Raw genomic sequence first — 21,821 nt, forward strand, 5'->3', positions numbered from 1 at the left:
TACAGCTCAGGGGCAAAGTGCTTACATAGCATACACAAGGTCCTAGGTTCACCACACAAAAGAGTAAAAATATTTTGGTCGTGTCAAAAGCCTTTAAATGTGTGAAGGAAACCTCAAAATATGTCACTCTAAAATATTCCTCTTTTTTAAAAAAAATTATTTTTGAACTCAAGATAATTAAGAAATACCAAATGAAAGAAAAGCTCTCCATATATCCTACCATTTTCTGCCAAAGGACAGGATATAAATTCTTTTCTGGAGATAATTCTAGACTCTTTTTTTCTTTTTAACTTTTATTTATTTGTTTGTTTGTTTATTTGCTGGAGATAATTCTAGACTCTTTCTTTTTAACTTTTGTTTATTTATTTATTTTTACGTGTTGCTGAGGATGGAACCCAATGCCTTGCACATGCGAGGCGAGCGCTCTACGCTAAGCCATAACCCCAGCCCCAATTCTAGACTCTTATCAGCACCAGAGGAATCTTCAAACAAACCTTATTCTATAAGTTTTGTCCTATATTTTCCTTCCCACGCTTTTCCATTCGTGGAAGCCTAAAACCTCCTTCTATTAAGTGTCCTGTCAATTTTTCTGCAAATTTATTGATCCTAGTTGAATATGCTATATAAGTAAGATTTCTCAGCTATTGCTTTAAGAGCTACTTTTCACTGAGGTTTCTCCCACGTGTGTACTGACTGTACCAATAAACATGTTTTTCTCTTATTTATCTGTTTTCTGTTATACATATATACATATTTCAGCTAAGAACTATGAGTTGTTGAGGAAATAACTATTTTTACTTCCTGGCATCTACATTAAAAGAATACTTGTGCTGAGCATGGGTGGCACACGCCTATAATCCCAGCAGCTTGGGAGTCTGATGCAAGAGGATCACGAGTTCAAAGACAGCCTCAGCAACTTGGTGAGTCCCTCAGCAATTGAGTGAGACCTTGTCTCAAAATAAAAAATAAAAAAAGAACTAGGGATGTGGCTCAGTGGTTAAGTGTTCCTGGGTTCAATCCCCAGTACGATACAATAAAAATTAAAATTTTAAAATTATTTGCTATTGTTTATAATAGCAAAAAATATATTAGTAACGCAGGACTCCAACAAAAGGGAATCACTTAAATACTAGTGCATCCTCACAACAAATTATTAACTTTTTTTTTTTTTTTTTGCAGTGCCTGAGCTCTACCACTGAGCTATACCCCCAGACCAATAAATATTTTTAAGGTCAGATACAGATATATTTATAATATCGTAGTGAAAAACCACGAAGTAATCTCATTTCAGTAAATGTACATGAGATTCAACTGTACTGCACTTCACCATCCTGTGAATGTCACAGTTCCTTACAGTCTTAGACTATAATGCTGTTTTATTAGTTCCCCTCAAGATATTCTTATTTCTGAGTCTCCTCAAGAAGGCATGTGTCACTAGCAATTAGAGAAATGCAAATTAAAAGTACACTGAAATTTCATCTCACTCCAGTCAGAATGGCAATTTTCAAGAATATAAGTAACAATAAATTTTGGCAAAGATGTGGGGGGAAGGTACACTCATATGTTGCTGGTGAGACTGTAAATTGGCACAACCACTCTGGAAAGCAGTATGGAGATTCCTCAGAAAACTTGGAATGGAACCACAATTTGACCCAGTTACCCCACTCCTCGGCTTATACCCAAAGGACTTAAAATCAGCATACTTTAGTGATACGGCCACATCAATGTTCATAGCAGCTCAATTCACAATAGATAAGCTAGGGAACCAACCTAGGTGCCCTTTAACAGATGAATGGATAAAGAAAACATGGTGTGTATATACACAATGGAATATTACTTAGCCGTAAGAATGAAATTATGGCATTTGCCAGTAAGTGGATGGAAATGGAGAATAGCATGCTAAGTGGAAAAAGCCAATCCCAGAAAACTAAAGACCAAATGTTTTCTCTGATATGCAGATCCTGACTCACAATGGTGGGGGAGAGTGAAAGTTCACTGGATTGGACAGAGGAGAATGGGAAAAAGGGAAGAGGATGGGAATGGGAAAGACAGTAGAATGAATTGGACATGATTTTCCTATGTTATATATGAATACACTATTAGTGTAATTCCACATCCTGTATAACCACAAGAATGGGAAGTTATACTCCATGTATTATGATATGTCAAAATACATTCTATTGTCATGTATAACTAAAAAGAATAATTTTTTTTAAAAAAGGAGGTGTCACATAATGGTCACCAAGTCTGTCAATTACCATATGAGATCCATCTTCCTGCTTTGATTCTCACTTTACAATCACTTTTGTCCCTAAAGCCATGTGGATAAACCTCCCTACTGCCCATCTCTCTTGGGAATGATAACATAGAGCCAAAAGAATCAACTCCCCCAAAGCTTCCAAACCTGGGAAAGAATAGCCTCCTCCCTTCCCTCAAATTTCCCATGCCTGCCAATTGACACAAATAGATGCTAGGAAAAGAGTAGAGTGAAGCTAGCAGTTTAGGTATTCCAGTAAGTAGCTGAGGTCAGACATGAATTTGTGATCCTCCTGTCGTAGCCCCCAAGATGCTGGGATAACAGGTGTGTCCCACTGTGCTCGGCTAACATAGTATTCTAAAAGTCTCTCCTTTTTTTTTCTTATTTGTGATTTTATAACTTTATCCAATGACAGGGTTATGTTTGTTTTTTGTTTTTTCAGTCCTAGGGATAGAATCCATGGCCACTGAGTCACAACCCCAGCCTGTTTTTTTTTTTGTTTTTTTTGTGGGTGGGGGTACCAGGGATTGAATTCAGGGGCACTCAGCCACTGAGCCACATCCCCAGCCCTATTTTGTATTCTATTTAGAGTCTGTCTAACTGAGTTGCTTAGTGCCTTGCTTTTTGCTGAGGCTGGCTTTGATCCTGTCTAAGCCTCCTGTCCAAGCCTCCCAAACTGCTGGGATTACAGGCATATTCCACCACTCCTGGTTGGGTTTGTTTTTGAGGAAGATAAAAATCAATGTGTAAGTTAAAAAATGAAATATTTAAGTAGCAAATATATTACTGAAAACCATTTCCTTAAAGAGCAAATTGCTGGAACAACTTTTGACAATATTCATTCAATCTCTAATTCTGCTCCCGAGGCCAACCCTCCTCCTGCCCTTTTGGTACGTACATTCCTGAAGACATTCCGTGTCCGTGCAGTAAGACTGGGACTGCCGCAACTGAAGCGAATAAGAAGAAAGAAAAATTAACTATTAGACTTGACCAAAATTGGACAATAATTATTGGAAAGATGTTTTGAGCTGAGGGTGTAGGTGAGTGATGGAGACATGTGCTTAGCATGCACAAAGCACTCAGTTTGATCCCCAGTACCACAGAAAATACATATATATGTATATCCATATATATCTGTGTGTGTGTGAGTGTGTGTGTGTGTATATATATATCTTCACACACACATATTTTTTTCCCAGTGCTGGATATTGAACCCAGGGCCTTGGGCAGATTAGATGTGTACAGTACCATTGAGTTATATCTACAGGCCTTTTTAAAATTTTTGAGACAGGGTCTCACTAAGGTAGCCCAGGATGATCTCCAATTTGTGAATCTCCTGTTTCAGCTTCTCAAGTAATTGGGATTACGGGCATGTGCCACTGTGCCTGGTTTACTATATTTCACTGCATGAAAGCATCATCACTGCATTAATGTGCATTCCAAATCTTGCACCAAAGACATGTTAATAATAAATGACTTTTAAGTGATACTGGCACAAAAGCTTCACATAATGGTCACACCTCATTTTTTTGCAAAAAAATTTGGCATAAAATATGTAAAGACTATGTGGTAAAATATAGAATACATACTAGAAATCTTAAAAATATGCACTTTTTCACATACTTTTAATTACTGTAACAAATATTTATTGAGAACTTTCAATGTGCTAGGTACGAGAAGTTTAACTCATTATTTTGTTTAATCTTTAAAACCACTGGCAGGAGGCAGATACTATTATTCCGACTTACCAAATGAAAGGAAACTGAGTTTTGGAAGGTGTAGGGGTACAGCTAAATTAAAGAGACAAGGTCTCACTAAGTTGCCCAGGATGGCCTTAAATTTGACATCCTCCTGCCTCCACCTCCCAAGTTGCTGGAATCATAAGCATACAGTACTGTGCCCAGCTTCCCAGCCCTTTATAATTTTTTATTTTGAGATGGGATTTTATTAAACTGCCAAGACTGGCCTCAAACTTGTGATCCTTAAGTTAACAATTTTTGTTAACATATCATTATCATTATGAAGCATTTGCTCAACCACAGTTAGAGGTTACAAAATATTTTCAATGAGTTTCTGTAAAAAGTAGAATGGAACTGAAGCAAAATCAGGGTAATGTGAAAATGACTGAAGGTACATAATTACTCAGTAAACACTAAGACCAACACAGCCATATTTTCCTAGACACTAGGAGACCTTTTTTAGTGTCACGTAAAACAAAAAAGAGAAACATACAACTTTTGTCCTGCTACACAAGTTTTATAAACCCATTTGACTCATATACAAATTCAGAAATTTTATCAGTTTAATATGGAAATTGTATCAATCTCTAGGTAAGGGGAGTCAGAAGAATGGTAGTCAAATTATCACTTTCAGCAAAGAAAAGCTTTTCTTCACTGCTATGCAAAAAGGAGCCATTTTAGCTTTAAGAAAAAGAAAAATGATTAGCGGTTGCCTAGCATGTGCGACTCCCTGGGTTCAGTCCCAAGTACTTCAAAAACAAAGATAAGAAAAATGAGTAAATACATACACTGGTAAACACACACAACCAAGAATGACAGAAATTATTCATCATGGGGCTGAGGATGTAGCTCAGTGGCAGAATGCTAGTATATGCTAAGTCCTGATTCAAAATCTAGTATTGCAAAAACAAAAATATATAGAAATTATTCATCATTCATCAGGAGCCTGGCTTAGACTAATCTGCAGTGAGGCTTTGGGAATCCTTCTGAGATTGGATCTTGCCCATTTATGGGTTCCTGGCTATATTTTTCCTTTTTTGTTTTTTTGGTCCTAGGGATTGAACCCAGGGCCTTGTACATGCTAGGCCCATGCTCTACCACAAAGCTACACCTCCAACCCCCTTATAACCTCTCACATTCACAGGCAAGCTGTACTGTAGGCTCTGAATAATGAGGCGCCAAAGTATCATAACCACATTCCTAGTATAGGATGCAGAGTTTTTTTCCAAATGGGAGTAGGGTAATGCATATATTCAATGTGTCAGATTCAAACACCTAATTTGATTGTCTTTATTTTTATTTTTTAGTTGTAGATGAACATAATACCTTTATCTTTTTTATTTTTATGTGATACTGAGGATTGAACCCAGTGCCTCACATGTGCTAGGCAAGCACTCTACCATTGAGCTACAACCCCAGCCCTGATGGGTGTTTTTTATAGATTAAAAAACAATATATTTAGTAAAATGGGAGAATCTAACTTTTTGCTTTGTTTTTTATTACTGGGGATTGAATCCAGGGGTGTTTTATCATTGAGCTATATCCACTGTCATTTTTACATGTTTTTAAATATTTTTTTAGTTGTAGATGGACACAATACCTTTATTTTATTTTTTAATTTTTACTTTGTGCCAGGGATTGAACCCAGGGCCTTGCACGTGCTAGGCAAGTGCTCTGCCTCTGAGCCACAACTCTGGCTCCTTGTATGTATTTTTTGAGATAGTGTCTTGCTAAGTTACTGAAGGTAGGCTTGAACATGCAATCTTCTTGTTCAGCCTCCTAAGTTGCTGGGCTTAGAGCCATATGCCACTGCGCCCAGTAATCTGTTTTGATGAAACTCTTTAAGCAAGGAAGCCTAATTCACAATGCATCTTGGATTTTTTTATTGTTGTTGTTTTTGTTTTTTATTTGTTTTGGGAATACAATTGTACTACTGATGCTGATTTGGCTACTCCAGGAAAAAATCACTTGTAAATATAATAGAGAAAAACCAAGGATAACATGTACTATGAAGCAAATAGGCATGGCAATATCTACAACATGGAACCACAGACAAAATATTTTCTGCATTGTGAGGAATGGGGACCCACATGTGGACTATCTATTGACAATAACTGCCACCCAGTTTTTTTTTTTTAGTACTGGGAATTGAACCTAATAAATTAAAAAATAAATTTTATAATAAATTAAAAATAAAGGCATTGTGTCCAACTACAACTAAAAAATAAATATTAAAAAAAGAAAGCTAAAAATAATCAGGTTAAGTCTAAATATTTAAAAATATTTTTAAATGTCTAACACTAACAGGTTGAGCTATTTTGCCTAAATGATATACAAGTATAGCAACCACTCCTGATTTTCTCAAAAAATTTCCCTAACCCTACAAAATACTTTTTTTTTTTAAAGAGAGAGAGAGAGAGAGAGAATTTTTTAATATTTATTTTTTAGTTCTCGGCAGACAAAACATCTTTGTTTGTATGTGGTGTTGAGGATCGAACCCCGGGCCACACGCATGCCAGGCGAGCGTGCTACCGCGTGAGCCACATCCCCAGCCCCAAAATACTTTTTTTTAATTTGAGTATAATTACTTTATTGAACCAAGAATCATCATGCAAGTTACTGCCAATGAAAAGACAACAGCATAATTTACACCTATACTCTTACAGTACAGTTTACTGAGATTACATATAAAGGAAGATCAGTGCATAAAAATGTGACTAGAAGGTCCACAATGTGAACAAGTAATAGCAGCCAAGAGTTGCAATGGGTCGTGAGCGGGGAATTGGAAAGGGGATGTTAACATTTTGTTCCATATATCTACATTACTTCAAGCTTTCATAGATAGTCACATATTACTTGCATTATTAAAAGACAAAATTTCAAGGACTGGGGTTGTAGTTCAGTGGTAGACCACCGCTAGCATATGTGAGGCAGTGTGTTAGATCCTCAGCACCACAAAAAAATAAATAAATTAACAAAGGTATTGTGTCCATCTACAATTAAACAAAAATTTTTTAAAAAAGACAAAATTCCAGTACTACAAAAAAGAAGCCTGACATTGATTTGCAAATATGAAAATAGGTTAAATGAAAAAAAAAAAAAAAAAAAAAGCCCTCCAGTTGTAGAAATGCATAGTTTTAGTTTGGGCTGCTACTACAACTCCAAAAAGCTCTAACTCCAAGGTTTTGGTGGGTGTAAAGCTTTGGGCAGAACCATAGTGTCTGTTGATAGGGAGGTGATAGAACCTCCCCTTTGAAACTATGGAGGCAGCTCTGAGGATACTTGACTCATTATTCCCTTGTCTTGAAAAATAAGGCACATTTGCAACCAAACAACTCTATGGTCCTGTCCTGTAAAATCCAAAAAAGTCCAAAAAATTCTCCTTCATTCCACCCTGTCTTTTTCCCTTTCAGTTCTATCTGGCATTTTCCTGCATGAGTTGCTGACTAATACTATGATTCACACATACAATAATCTTCTTAGCAAATGGTAAGTCTACCACACCCTTGATGTTCTCTAATGAACTCACTTTCTTATTTTTTTTTAATATGGATAGGCTGCAAATTTTCTAAATCTTTTAAGTTCTCATTCGTTTTTGCTTAATTCCATTTTCAATTCATTTTTCTCTTTTCAAATATTCCTATAAACAGAAGAAAACAATTCACTTCCTTCAATACTTTGCTAATAAATCTCTTCACCTCAATATCCAATTTTGCCAGGTACAATGGAGCATACTTGTGATCTCAATAACTCAGTAGGAGAAACACAAGTTCAAATCCAGCCTTAACAACATGGCAAGGCCCTAAGCAACTTAGTGAGACCCTCTCTCAAAATAAAAAATGAAAAGGGCTTGGGATATAGCTCAGTGGTAAAGCACCTCTGGGTTCAATTCCCAGTACCAATAAATAAATAAATATCTAATTTTATAATTGACAAGTTCTATTTTCTATAATAGGTCACAAATAATTCAGGTAAACTATTTGCCACTTTGTAACAAAGATCAACTTTTTGCATTGTCCAAGACCAATATCAGACCCTACTGTATCTCTACCAAAATTATGTACTTGATTATTTATGTATTCTTTAAGGTAGAAGCTTTCTCTATAACTCTGCTTTTCTGAACCTTATCTATAAGTCCACATTTCTACCTAAAGCCCCTCACAGCAACATCAATCTATTCTATCATGTACCTAAAAACTCTACAGCCTATATGCATTACCCAGTTCCAATGCCACTTCTACATGTCTTAGGTATTTGTTACAATAGCATGCTAATTCTCAGTACCAATTTCTATCTCAGTTCAGGGTAAAATTACAAATACCATACACTGGGCAGCTGAAACAAACATTAATCAACAAGGTATTGGCTAATTTGGTTCCTGATGGAGGCCCTCTTCCTGATTTGTAGATGGATATCTTCTTGGTATATGCACACAGGTAGAGAGAGAGATCTCTTTCATGTTTCTTCTTATAAGGGCACTAATTCTATTAGAAGGGCTCCACTATCATGACTTACCTCCCAAAAGCTCCACTTTCAAGTATCAACAAATTTGAGATTATGGGGTTCAACATATGAATTTGGGGGTGACAATCCACATAATGTATATGTAATATGATCCCTTCTATGTAAATTAGAGATAACCTATATACATAGAAATATGCGTATAAAATTTCTAGAAATATATAGCTGGTTTTTCCAGCAACCGCCACAGTATTTCCAAGTCACACATGCTCTTCCAGAACTTTTCTTTTTAAAAACTATGGAACACTTAGGGCTGGAATTGTAGCTCAGTGGTAGAGTATTTGCCTAGCATGTGAGAGGCACTGGGTTCAAACCTCAGCACCATATGAAAAAATAAATAAAATAAAATAAAGGTATTGTGTCCATGTACAACTAAAAATATTTTTAAAATATGGAAGCTGGGAGTAGTGGCACACACCTATAATCCCAGTGACTCAGGAGGCTGAGGCAGGAAGATCATAAAGTCAACCTCAGCAATTTAGCGAGGCCCTACTCAACTGAGTGAGACTTTGTCTCCAAATAAAATACAAAAAATGGGGGATGTAGCTCAGTGGTTAAGCACCACTGGGTTCAATCCCTAGTACCAAAAATAAATAAATAAATAAATAAAAGAATACTTCACAAATCTGTATGTCATCCTTGTGCAGAGACCATGCTAATGTTCTCTATATTTTTCCAGTTTTAGTTTACGTGCTGCCGAAGTGAACACTCTTCCAGAATCTTGCTACTCTCCATGAAGAGGTAGAATCTAGGGGCTGGAGTTGTAGCTCAGTGGTAAAGCACTTGCCTAGCATGTGTGAGGCACTGGGTTCAATTCTTAGCCCCACATGTAAATAAAATAAAGATGATCATTAACTTAAAAAAAAAAAAAAGAGGTAGAATCTATTTGCCTTCCTCTTGAACATGGCCAGGCTAGTGACTGCTATAACTAATAGAGCAGAAGTGCTATATATGAGTTCTCAAGGTAGGTCATAAAAAGCTTCTGCCTTGAATAAAATACACAGAGACATACCAACAAAAATACAGTTCTCTCCTACTAGACAAAGGTGCCATAAACTCAAATTGGAGAAAAGATCGAATTCAACAAATGGTGCTAGGAAAACTGCAAATCCATATGTAGTAAAATGAGACCCCTATCTCTCACCCTGCACAAAACTCAACTCTAAGTGGATCAAGGACCTAGGCATTAGACCATACACTGGGCATTAGACCATACACTAGGCATTAGACCAGAGACCCTGAACCTACTTGAAGAAAAAGTAGGCCCAAATCTTCATCATGTCAGCTCAGGAACTGAATTCCTAAATAAGAATCCTAAAAAGTAAAATCAAGAATCAATAAATGGGATTGTATCAAACTAAAAAGCTTCTTGACACCAAAGGAAACAATCAAGAATATGAATACAGAGCCTACAGAATGGAAGAAAATCTTTGCCACTTGCACTTCAGATAGAGCATTAATCTCCAGAATATATAAAGAACTCAAAAAACTGAACACCAAAAAAACCAAATAGCCCAATCAATAAATGGAACTGAACAGACATTTCACAGAAGAAATATGAATGGTCTCAAATATATGAAAAAATGTTCAACATCACTAGCAATTACAGAAATGCAAATTAAAACTACACTGAGGGGCTAGGGTTGTGGCTCCATGGAAAGTGCTCACCTAGCGTGGGTGAGGCACTAGTTCAATCCTCAGCATCACGTAAAAATAAATAAATAAAAATAAAGGCATTGTGTCCACCTACAACTAAAAACTAGAATATATTAAAAAAAGCTACACTGAGATTTCATCTCACTCCAGTCAGAATGGCAATTTTCAAGAATAGAAGTAACAATAAATTTTGGCAAAGATGTGGGGGGAAAAGGTACATTCATACGTTGCTGGTGAGACTGTAAATCGGCACAACCACTCTGGAAAGCAGTATGGAGATTCCTCAGAAAACTTGGAATGGAACCACCATTTGACCTAGTCACCCCACTCCTCAGCTTATATCCAAAAGGACTTAAAATCAGCATATTGTAGTGACGCAGCCACATCAATGTTCATAGCAGCTCAATTCACAATAGATACACTAGGGTACCAACCTGGTGCCCTTCAACAGATGAATGGATAAAGAAAATGTGGTGTGTATATACACAATGGAATATTACTTAGCCATAAGAATGAAATTATGGCATTTGCCAGTAAGTGGACAGAAATGGAGAATAACATGCTAAGTGAAAGAAGCCAATCCCAGAAAACCAAAGACCAAATGTTTTCTCTGATATGCAGATCCTGACTCACAATAGTGAGGGAAAGTAGAGGTTCACCGAATTGGACAGGGGAGAATGGGAGAAAGGGAAGGGGGAAAGACAGTAGAATGAATTGGACATAACTTTCCTATGTTCATATATGAATACACTACCAGTGTAATTCCACATCCTGTATAACCACAAGAATGGGAAGTTATACTCCATGTATGTATGATATGTCAAAATGCATTCTGTCATGTATATAGATATACATGTGTGTGTATGTGTGTGTATATATACACACACATGTATATCTATACACATGACAGTAGAATGCATTTTGACATATATACATGGATATATGTGTGTGTGTGTGTGTGTGTGTGTGTGTGTATAAAGCCGCTGCCTTTTTTTCTCTCCTTCTTCATCTTAACTCAGGATGGATGCCTGACCTTGGAACCAAGCCACCGTACTGTGAGGAAGGCAAGCAGCCACATGGAAAGGCCATTCATAGGTACTCTGGCTGACAGTACTAGTTAGGGTTTCAGCTACTCACCAGCCTCAAGTAGTAGGGAATGAGCAAGCCTTCAGATGCTTCCTGCCCCGACCCTGAGTTTTCCAGTCAAGAACAAAGACATTATACACAAACAAGTTGTGTTCCATCTGCACAATTTTTAAGCTTAATAAATGGTTGTTTTATGTCCACTGTTGCTTTTTTAACTAAAACAAAAATTAATTATATGATTAAGTCTTCATAGCAACATGAAAAATTCTCAACATTATTATTAAATTGGGTGAAATAGAGATATACTGTAGTATCTAAAAACATTTATTAGAAAGGTCTGGGAAGATACAAATAAAATTCATCTAGGAAAGCAGAGAATATGCCAGGTGTGAAAAAGTGTAGAGGGAGTTAAGTCTTATTTTTTAAAGAACATATCCATACATTAATTTATTAAATAATTAAATAGCATCCAAAATTTTACTTACTTATTTATTTTGGTAATAATGATTGAACCCCAGGGTACTTAACCACTAAGCCATATCCCCAGCCCTTTTTGAGGGTATCCCTAAGTTGCTGAGGACCTTACTAAGTTGCTGAGGCTGAATTGAACTTGTGATCTCCTGCCTCAGTCTCACAAGCCACTGGGATAATAGGCATTCACCACTATGAATAGCTGTACAAAATTTTAAAAACACACTTAACAAAAATACTAGATACAATGTGTGCTGGGTACAGAGGTCTCATGTGAAACTTCTAGCACACATATTCTTCTTCCAGGGAAGATCCAGTAAATCTTTTTTTTTTTTCCCCAATATTTTTTTTAGGGGCTGGGGATGTGGCTCAAGTGGTAGCGCGCTCGCCTGGCATGCGTGCGGCCCGGGTTCGATTCTCAGCACCACGTACAAACAAAGATGTTGTGTCCTCCGATAACTAAAATAAATAAATAAATATTAAAAAAATTCTCTCTCTCTCCTCTCTCACTCTCTCTTTAAAAAAAATATATATTTTTTTTAGTTGTAGACGAACACAATACCTTTATTTTATTTATTTTTTATTTGGTGCTCAGGATTGAACCCAGTGCCTCGTATGTGCTAGGCAAGCGCTCTACCACTGAGCTCAGCCCCAGCCCAAATTTTTTTTTTTTTTTTTTGTGGTGCTGGGCGATTGAACCCAGGGCCTTGTGCATGCAAGGCAAGCACTCTACCAACTGAGCTATATCCCCAGCCCTAGCCCAAAATCTTATGTGATTTATTTAAGTGTAGTAGACATCAGGTATACTTCACAGGGTCATTCGGCCTATAAGGAAGAATCTGAGCATGGGTCTCTCAGATCAGATGCTTACAGTAAATTAATACAGAGGCAAATTTCAGTAAATTAAAGATGCAGATTTATGCTATTTGGATTAAGCACCGAAATGTAACTCAACAATTTAAAAGAAATAAAAAAAGGAGGATTATGTACATTCCAAATTTTAGGTTTTAAAGAGAAGAGGAAAAATAATTCCAGTAATTCAAGTTCAAATGTCTATAACTGTTCTCTTTCTGGAACTTCTATCACTAATAGAAGAAATTATATACCAAGAGACAACTAGTTAAAGAGAAGAGCAGAAGAAAAAAGTAGGTAAAAAGGAAGACAGTAAACCAGAATAATTCTTCAAATGAATTTAATTGAAACAGAAATGAACTGTCTCTAGAATGTTTTCATGGTTGCAAAGAAATGGCTGATTTTCTCCACCAAATGAATACTACATAAAGTAGCTACATGGATATACCTCTGACTTCTCTTTGTCCTTTTTTTCCCCTAAAGGACACCAAACAACTTAAAAGAATGATTTATGATTAGACCACAGTTTGATGCTGGCACTATTTTTCGTATGTGGTAGGTGTTCTATTAGTGTATCACTAAAACTCCAAATTTATCACTGGGTATTCTCCCCTATTAAATAAAACAGAACAGCTGGTATGACAGCACATGCCTGTAATCCTAGCTCCTTGGGAGGCTGAGGAAGGAGTATGCAAGCTCGATGCCAACCTCGGCAATTTATAGACCCTGTCTCAAAAGAAAAAGAGCTGGGGATGTATCTCAATGATAGAGCACCCTTGGGTTCAATACCACAAAAGAAAAAAAAAAAGAATTATATGTAACATGACAAAGAGTCTGATTTTAATTAAAAGAACTCATTGTATATCTGCTCTTATTTACCTCTTTGAGTCCTTTTAGATAATATTGAACAAGCATTAAAACTCTGAAGTAACAGGCTAGGAAAGAAAAATGTCCATGATTTAACATATCCATTTTAAAAAAATGTTTCTAAACATTCCTGTAACAAACATGTATCTGGAAAAATACAACTGCATTAAGACTAATCCAACACTTCTGTAATTCAATGAGAAAACTAAAATCAAAGTAAACCTTTGTCACAAGCACCCTAAAACGGGCATTCTTTGTAATGCAGTCATGTCAGTCTTGACCTTAAAGCCCTGTTCATTTACAACATGTAATCGGAAATAATCCTATCATAAAACACAGAGATGGTCATCTGCTCTACATTTCATATTGCAGATTGATAATAAAATGAATGAAAAACAAGTTTTATTCTTTGTACTAAACTTACCTAAAAACTGATCAGGCAGCAGTGGAGCCTTAGCAGACACAAAAGTGCTTTCCTATTTTTATAAACAATGATGAGAACGATTCCTATCAATTTAGACATCAAAGGTAATAAAAGATCTTATTAAAATTTCCAGGCTTGGGCCTAGGATTGTGGCTCAGTGGTAGAATGCTTGCTTGGCATGTGTGAGGCACTGGGTTCCATCCTCAGCACCACATAAAAATAAATTAAATAAAGGTATTGTGTCCATATACAACTAAAAAAAAATTTTTTTTTTTAAATTGCCAGGCATGGTGGCACAAACCTGTAATCACAACTACCTGGGAGGCTAAGGCAGAAGGGATGCAAAGTCAGCTTGGACAATTTAGCAAGATCCTGTCTCAAAATAATATTTTTAAAAAAGAGCTGGGATGTAGCTTGATGGTACAGTACTTGCCTTGCATGAGCAAGGCCCAGCAAAAAAGAGTTTTATTAAAACCATTGAGGGCTGGGATTGTGGCTCAGCGTTAGAGCGCTTGCCTAGCATGGGCAGGACCCGGGTTCGATCCTCAACACCACATAAAAACAAAATGCATTGTAAAAAATATAAATAAATAAATAAATAAATAAATAAAATTAAACCATTGAAAAGCTTGGTGGGTACCATGGTGTGGCAAGCTGTGTGTGCGCTGAGAGCATTTTGATGCTGCTCTGTCTGGGCTGTGCACATAGGTGTCCCTTTAGCTTGCTCTGCCTTTGATCATAACATAGCCCATGAGATGGGCGTGACCTTCCAAGATGTTCACAAGCAAGACATCAGGAAGCTAGACTCAACCCCCTGAAACCTGACTCCCTGCCTCATTTGAATGGCTTCTCCCTAATAAACCCAGGTTCAAAGCGTGTTCCTTCTCTTTCTTGCCTGCCTTACCCCTCTTGTGGGAGCTGTGGCTGAGGAGCGGTCACTGAACACAAAGAAAAGGTACTTTCTGTGCGTATGTCCTTATTTAGTCCCCAAATTCACTTGGAGTGGCCCTGACTAGTTTAGTTGTGTCTCACAACACCATGGTACACATGTGTAATCCTAGCTAAATAAATCATTTACATTTATTCATTTTCAGTAAAAAAAAAAACTTCTGTAACTATTACTTTTATGTGTAATTGTACTATTATAATGCCTTTGAAGCAGATTATGAAATGTTTATTTCATTTAAATAGGTAAGGCATTCACGCATTCACATGGTTCTAAAATGGAAAAAACTCAATGTCTCTCTCAGGATCCTATTCCTAACCCTCATCCTCACATATGTCCCCACCCCCTGATCGCCTATGCACTAACTTATAAGGTGCTAGAAGAGCAGAACATGATACTCAAAGAATAGTTCAGGGCCTACAATGAAACTTCTAGCAATGAATGTGCATCTGCCACTCTCTAGTCAGCTTCAGAACCTGGAATAATAACTTCATCTCTGTACCTCAGTTTCCTCAGCTATAAAGGAAATCCTAATACTTGCATCAAGTCTTTTCGTGGATTAGGCTCCTTTAAGACCCTCCCTATAATAACCACTGTCTGAGGTACAGTCCTTTTGACCTTTTTTAAAAATACATTTACAAACATACTATACAAACATCTCAAAGACATTTCTATGACTTTTACGAGCATTTCCAAAAATCTAAAATCAGTTTCCCTTTATACTTACAATAGTGTTTATATTGTTGTTCAAGAAATAACAGTTCAGCTGGGTATGGTGGTTCACACCTATAATCCCAGCATTTCAGGAGGCTGAGGCAGGAGAATCTCAAGTTCAAAGCCAGTCTTAGCAATTTTGTGGGGCCCCAAGCAACTTAGTGAGACCCTGTCTCAAAATTAAAAAATAAAAAACAGGCTGGGGGTGTGGCTCAGTGGTTGAACAGCCCTGGGTTCAATCCCCAGTACCCCTATTCCCAATTTTTTTAAGTATCTATTTCATCTTATCTTCTAGTATAGATACACACCTGAGTACATAGTGTCTCTCTTACTTTATTTTAAACTTCTCTGCATATTAATGAAGGATATATCATATACAAATAGCTTCCCTAATCAAGAAAGCATGTAAGCAAGCTAGAGTGCCTCTAAGCTCTCAAGCAGGGAAGACTCATTCTAAGGCTTTATAGTACATTTCATTCCTGAACCAGTTCCTTTTTTGAAGTACTGGAGAATGAACTCAGGAACAGAGCTACATCTCCAAGCCTTTTTTATTTTTTGAAACAGAAAGTCCAGCGGGGCTTCAAACTTGTGGTCATCCTGCCAAAGTTGCTGGGATTACAGGTCTATGCCACCACACCCAGTTTGCATTCTTTCTTTTCCTTTCTACTTTAGAAACATTTCAGAGGTTTGTGGCTAGTTACCCTGGCTTCCCTTTTGGTCCGTAACATCCATGCATCCATCTTGATGCCTTATCTCTACCTTTTTTTTGGGGGTGGGGGGGTGGGGGTGGGGGTGAATACTGAGAATCAAACCCAGGGTGCTTACTAGTGAACTATATATATCCCCAATGTTCTTTAATTTTTTAAAAAAGACATTCTAAGTTATTAAGGCTGGCCTTGAACTTGTGATTCTCCTGCCTCAGCCTCCCAAGTCACTGGGATTACAGGTATACCCCACTGCATCCTGCTTATCTTCTACTCCAGAAAAAAACAAGGCAGTCAAAACTGTTAGAACAAAGTAAGCAAGGGAGAAGGGTAGGGTGGAAGGGGACAGATCATGTAGGGACATGTAAATTTTGTCTTTCCACTCTGAGTGTCATGGAAACTACTTTGGAGCAAAGTAGGAATATTATTTGATTTATATGAAATCAATCATTTCAGCCCCAGTGGTGTGGTGAAACTAAATTTGAATAGGTAAAGTATGGCAAGATGTTAGAAGCAAGGAGATCCAAAAGGAGGGTAACAGCTGTAATCCAGGCAAAAATGACTATGGATTAGACTAGGATATTACACTAGAGGTGTAAGAAATTGCTGGATTCTGGATATATTTTTAATGTTGAGCCAAAGGGATTTATTTCTGTCTCAGATGTGGGGTTGAAAGAACAGAATAAAAAACAACTCAAAAGTTGCTTCTTTGAGCAACCAAAATAAAGAAGTATTTAGGGAAAACTGAAAAATGTAAGGTTGGGAAGAAGATAATAAGTTTGGTTACATATGAGTTTAAGATGTCTATCAGTTATCCAAATGTCTATGATGCATCAACAACAACAATTGTTTATACAAAAGTCTGGCATCTAGTAGCAGCAGCATCTTGGCTGGATTAGTACTAAGGGCATGTGTTTGGATTCTGTTCAGAGCACTTACCCTCCCCCTCCCTTTCATCCTCCCTATTCAGGTTAATCAATGTGAGTCACATCCATCCATCCTTTCTTTCCTTCCTTTATTTCTGGTACTGGGGTTTGAACCCAGAGATACTCTACTTCTGAGTTTCACCTCCAGACCTTTACTGAGACAGGATCTTACTAAATTGCCAAGAGTGGCGTGTGCTGCTCCACCTGGCAATATCTTTTTTTAAAAAAAAAAAAATGAGTTTTTGGTTATAGTTGGACACAATACCTTTATTTTATTTATCTATTTTTATGTGGTATTGAGGGCCTTGCACATTAAGTGAGTACTCTACCGCTGAGTCACAATCCCAGCCCCATGCACCTGTGGCAATATCTTAATAAAGTATTTTCTGTTTAAATCAGCCAGAACTTCTTAACTGTCATCATTACTAAATCAGGAAAAGAAGTTAAACTGTGAATTAATACAGCTTTTAAGTATTTAAATTGAGGTGCAAACTGCGCGCAGGAGTAGATCCACTGGAATGTTTCACAAATCAGTGTGTCATCCTTGCTCAAGAGCCATTCTTCTCTGTATCATTCCAGTTTTAATATATGTACTGCCACAGCAAGCAAAAATACATATTTATTCTTTTTTTGGTACTAAGGATTGAACCACTGACCCACATACCCAACCCTTTTTGAGTCAGGGTCTCACCAACTTGCTGAGGCTGACTTTGAACTTGTGATCCTCCTGCCTCAGCTTCCTGAACATCTGGCATTACAGGTATGCACCACCACACCTGGCTTTTTTTTTTTTTTTTTCCTGAGATGAAATCTTACTATGTTGCCCAGGCTGTCCTTGAACACAGGATCCTTCCACTTCAGCCTCCTGAGTGGCTGGGATTATGGATGTGTGCCATTGTGCATAGCTGATTATAACTTTATTAAAAAGCACATAAAAAACATATAACCACTGGGCATGGTGGCAGCCACCTATAATCCCAGCAGCTCAAGAAACTGAGGCAGGATGATTATAAATTCAAAGCCAGGGCTGGGGCTGGGGCTCAGTGGTAGAGTGCTTGTCTTGCATGTGTGAAGTCCTGGGTTCGATCCTCAGCATCACAAAAAAATAAATAAATAAAAATAAAGATATTGTGTCCACTTACAACTAAAAAATATTTAAAAAAAAAATAAATAAAATGAATTCAAAGCCAGCCTCAGCAACTTAGGGAGAGCCTAAGCAACTTAGTGAGACTCTGTCTCAAAAATTTAAAAGGGCTGGGGATGTGGCTCAGTGGTTAAACACCCCTGGGTTCAATCACCAGTACAAAATAAATAAATAAATAAATAAAAGGAATTTATAACAGATTTATGAATAGTTCTATTTGCTTTAGTATTATTTATAGTAGTATATATTTTATTATTTATGAAAAAGAACTAATTGTTAAATCCTAACTGCAAAGCCCATCTATTTCCACAAAACAGGCAAATATAAATCACAGCAACTAACCAACTACACACAACCACTAAGATCTTCAAGTTTCCCCAGGTTTATACAAGTTATTAGCACTTTAAATCCTTAGAAACTGATGAAACAATGGGCTACAAGAAAATCTGATTTTATTACATGAGATAAAAAAATAAAAATTCCAAATTAATACTGAGATATTACTTTCTTGCAAGAATAAACCAATGTCCATTTTTAGAAAATGAGACTAAACTGCTGTTCTGTAATTATAACATAAGTTTCCTGAGAACACAATTACATTTTGGTAATTGTAATTAATAAAGAAAAACTATATGCATGATACATGGCACTGAATTCAATATCCAGCAACACGCGTGCGCACACACACAAACTTATCCCCAGATAACTCACATTTAAAATAGAGGGGGAATTAACTTAGAATTCCATATATCTATCAGATCATAGGCGCTCAGATTTAAAAAGGTCCTCTGAGGGCCGTGTGTAGTGGTGCATCCCTGTAATCCCAGCAGCTTGGGAGGCTGAGACAGGCAGATCAAGAGTTCAAAGCCAGCCTCAACAAGGACGAGGCACAAAGCAACTCAGTGAGAACCTGTCTCTAAATAAATTATAAAATAGGGCTGGGGATGGGCTTAGTGGTCAAGTGCCCCCAAGTTCAATCCTTGGTACCAAAAAAAGAAAAAGAAAAGAAAAAAGGTCCTCTGAAGTAAGAGTAGAAGATAATGAAATCTGAGATGTAGAAAAGCCTATTGTATGATTAAAAAAAAAATACTGATGGTGTTAAATGGATAGTTTTTGTTAAATAACCTTTTCCTGATAAGATTATATATATATTTTTTTTCCCACAGGAAACTACAAAAAGAGAATTCCTACCCCATCTCATATATGTATTTTCCGAAATTAAACATTCTTTAAAGACATCATCATTTTTGGTAAACAGTAACTTAAGATTCCATCACATGCATATGCCATGATCTAACCGCTGCCCTACTGATAGGCATTTAGTTTATAATTTTTCACTACCATAAATACTCCTAAAGTAAACAACAGTAGTATACACAAATCATTGAATTTACAAATTTAAAGACCTCATTTAAGCCAAGTGTGATGGCACACGCCTGTAATTCCAGAGACGCCAGAGACTGAGGCAGGAGGATCCCAAATTCAAGGTCAGCCTTTGCAACTTAGTGAGGCCCTGTCTCAAAACAAAAAATAAAAAAAGCACTGGAGGTGTAGTTCAATGGTAAAGCACCCTGGAGTTAATCACCAATACCAAAAAAAAAAAAAAAAGGAAGCATGAGAAGCTGGAGTAAAATAAAGGAAAGGAGGAGGAAAGGACATCATAAAGAACCATTCAGGGCTATAGCTATAGCTCAGTAGTAGAGCTCTTGTTTAGCACGTGTGAGGCTCTGGGTTCGATCCTTAGCACCACATGAAGATAAGTAAATAAAATAAAGGTGCTGTGTCCATCTACAACTAAAAAAATATATGTATATTAAAAAAAAGAACCAATCATACAAATTAATAGACAAGCAAAAGGAAGTCTAGTAAACAAACAATGGGAGAAGGAGAACAGGAGAGATGGAATAACAGGAGATCATGAACAGGAACTGAATTCCATGCATGTTTGAGTTTGTTGGGATGAACCCAACATACTATGTATAACTATAAAGGTCTACTAAAAGAAGACTATCTTTAGTAAGTGTCTTACACCAAAATAAATAACAAATGCATAAAAAAATGTAAATGTAAAACTTACAATGTACATACCATAATTAAAGAGAAATGTCACATTAAAATATACATTAAGGGCTGGGGCTGTAGCTCAGCGGCAGAGCACTTGCCTAGCATGGGTGAGGCACTGGTCTGTTCCTCAGCACCACATAAAAATAAACAAATAGAACAAAAGAATTCTGTCTATCTACAACTACAAATTTTTTAAAAATATACATTAAATAAAAACTAAAAGTGAGATTCAATTTGAAGAAATGTTTATCAAACTCAATCAGTAGGTTTTCTTATTGAATCAAAGTAGTTTCTCTTTCTCTTTGGAATCTTTGTGTTATCACCGCGTTATACATGAAACACCTTCCATAGACTAAAGAATGTAAACTTTTAGGGCTGGGATATAGCTCAGTTGGTAAAGTGCCTGCCTCACATGCACTAAATTGCCAAGGCTATCTTCAAACTTGCAATCCTCCTGCCTCAGCCTCCCAAATCATTGGGATTACAGGCATGCACCACCACACCCAGCATATTTTTTGTTATTAATATCAGTGTTTTAAAATTTTTGCCTTATATTTGATTAAATTTAGACTTGAGGGGATAGGGGTATAGCTCAGTTGCTTATTAGGCAATAGGCCCTGGGTTTGATTCTCAGCATTGCAAAAAAAACCCCAAACCTCAGTTTTTTACTTTATAAACAAACAGGAGAAAATATCTTTTAAGAATATTTTTCCTGGTTCAGGTATGATGATATGCACCTATAATGCTACTGGAAAGACTGAGTGAGATGGGAGGTTCAAATTTAAGACCAACTTGGGCAACACAGCCAGACCCAGTATAAGGAAAAAAAAAATCTCTCCTGGGACTCATGCATCCATTTATCAGAGATTGACATTCCCATTATATTTCTATACCTTCAAGAGTCTAATTTTGGGGAATAAAGGGAAAGAGGGTTGGGACTAGGAAAAACAGCATTATGTTCATATATGAATATTCGACCAGTGTAATTCCATTACCTGTACAACCACAAGAATGGGAAGTTATACTCCATATATGCATAATATGTCAAAACACATTCTACTGTCATGTATAAAAAGAATAAAAAGTTTTAAAAGAGTCTAATTTCATATACTTTATTCAGACACTCTTAAGGATCAAAAGTGATAGTACATGCTAATTCTACAAAAAGCATACTTCTAATCACTATATAAAGAAACACTGAATTGATAGAAAATCTACTTATTATCAACAATTTATTTGAACAAATGTTTACACCTGCTTTAAGTGGCCCATGAGAATATACACCTATATAAAACTGTTTTAAAAACAACCAACTAGCTGGGCACAATGGCACATAACTGTAATCCCAACATCTTGGGAGGCTGAGGCAAGAGGATCATGAGTCCAAAGTCAGACTCAACAACTTGATAGAGACACTTAGTAAATCAGTGAGACCCTGCCTCTAAATAAA

The 21,821-nt window shown here is 36.8% G+C and overlaps 1 protein-coding gene and 2 non-coding genes across 3 annotated transcripts in view; all 3 read right to left on the reverse strand.

Moving 5' to 3' along the window:
* Smim14 (small integral membrane protein 14) overlaps positions 1–21,821 on the reverse strand; it is a 67,539-nt gene that overhangs the window by 19,515 nt on the left and 26,203 nt on the right. Inside the window, exon 3 of the mRNA XM_076863999.2 lies at positions 3,156–3,204. Within this exon, the coding sequence (XP_076720114.1) occupies positions 3,156–3,204 (49 nt within the window). The remainder of the gene's footprint in view (positions 1–3,155; positions 3,205–21,821) is intronic.
* Positions 9,120–9,226, reverse strand: LOC143406638 (U6 spliceosomal RNA). Its single transcript, XR_013092271.1, has one exon. It is a non-coding gene; the product is annotated as a U6 spliceosomal RNA (small nuclear RNA).
* On the reverse strand, positions 17,671–17,778 carry LOC143406563 (U6 spliceosomal RNA). The gene has a single exon (XR_013092216.1). It is a non-coding gene; the product is annotated as a U6 spliceosomal RNA (small nuclear RNA).

Source organism: Callospermophilus lateralis, chromosome 8 (genome assembly GCF_048772815.1).
Source record: "Callospermophilus lateralis isolate mCalLat2 chromosome 8, mCalLat2.hap1, whole genome shotgun sequence".
NCBI classification, from domain to species: Eukaryota; Metazoa; Chordata; class Mammalia; order Rodentia; family Sciuridae; genus Callospermophilus; species Callospermophilus lateralis.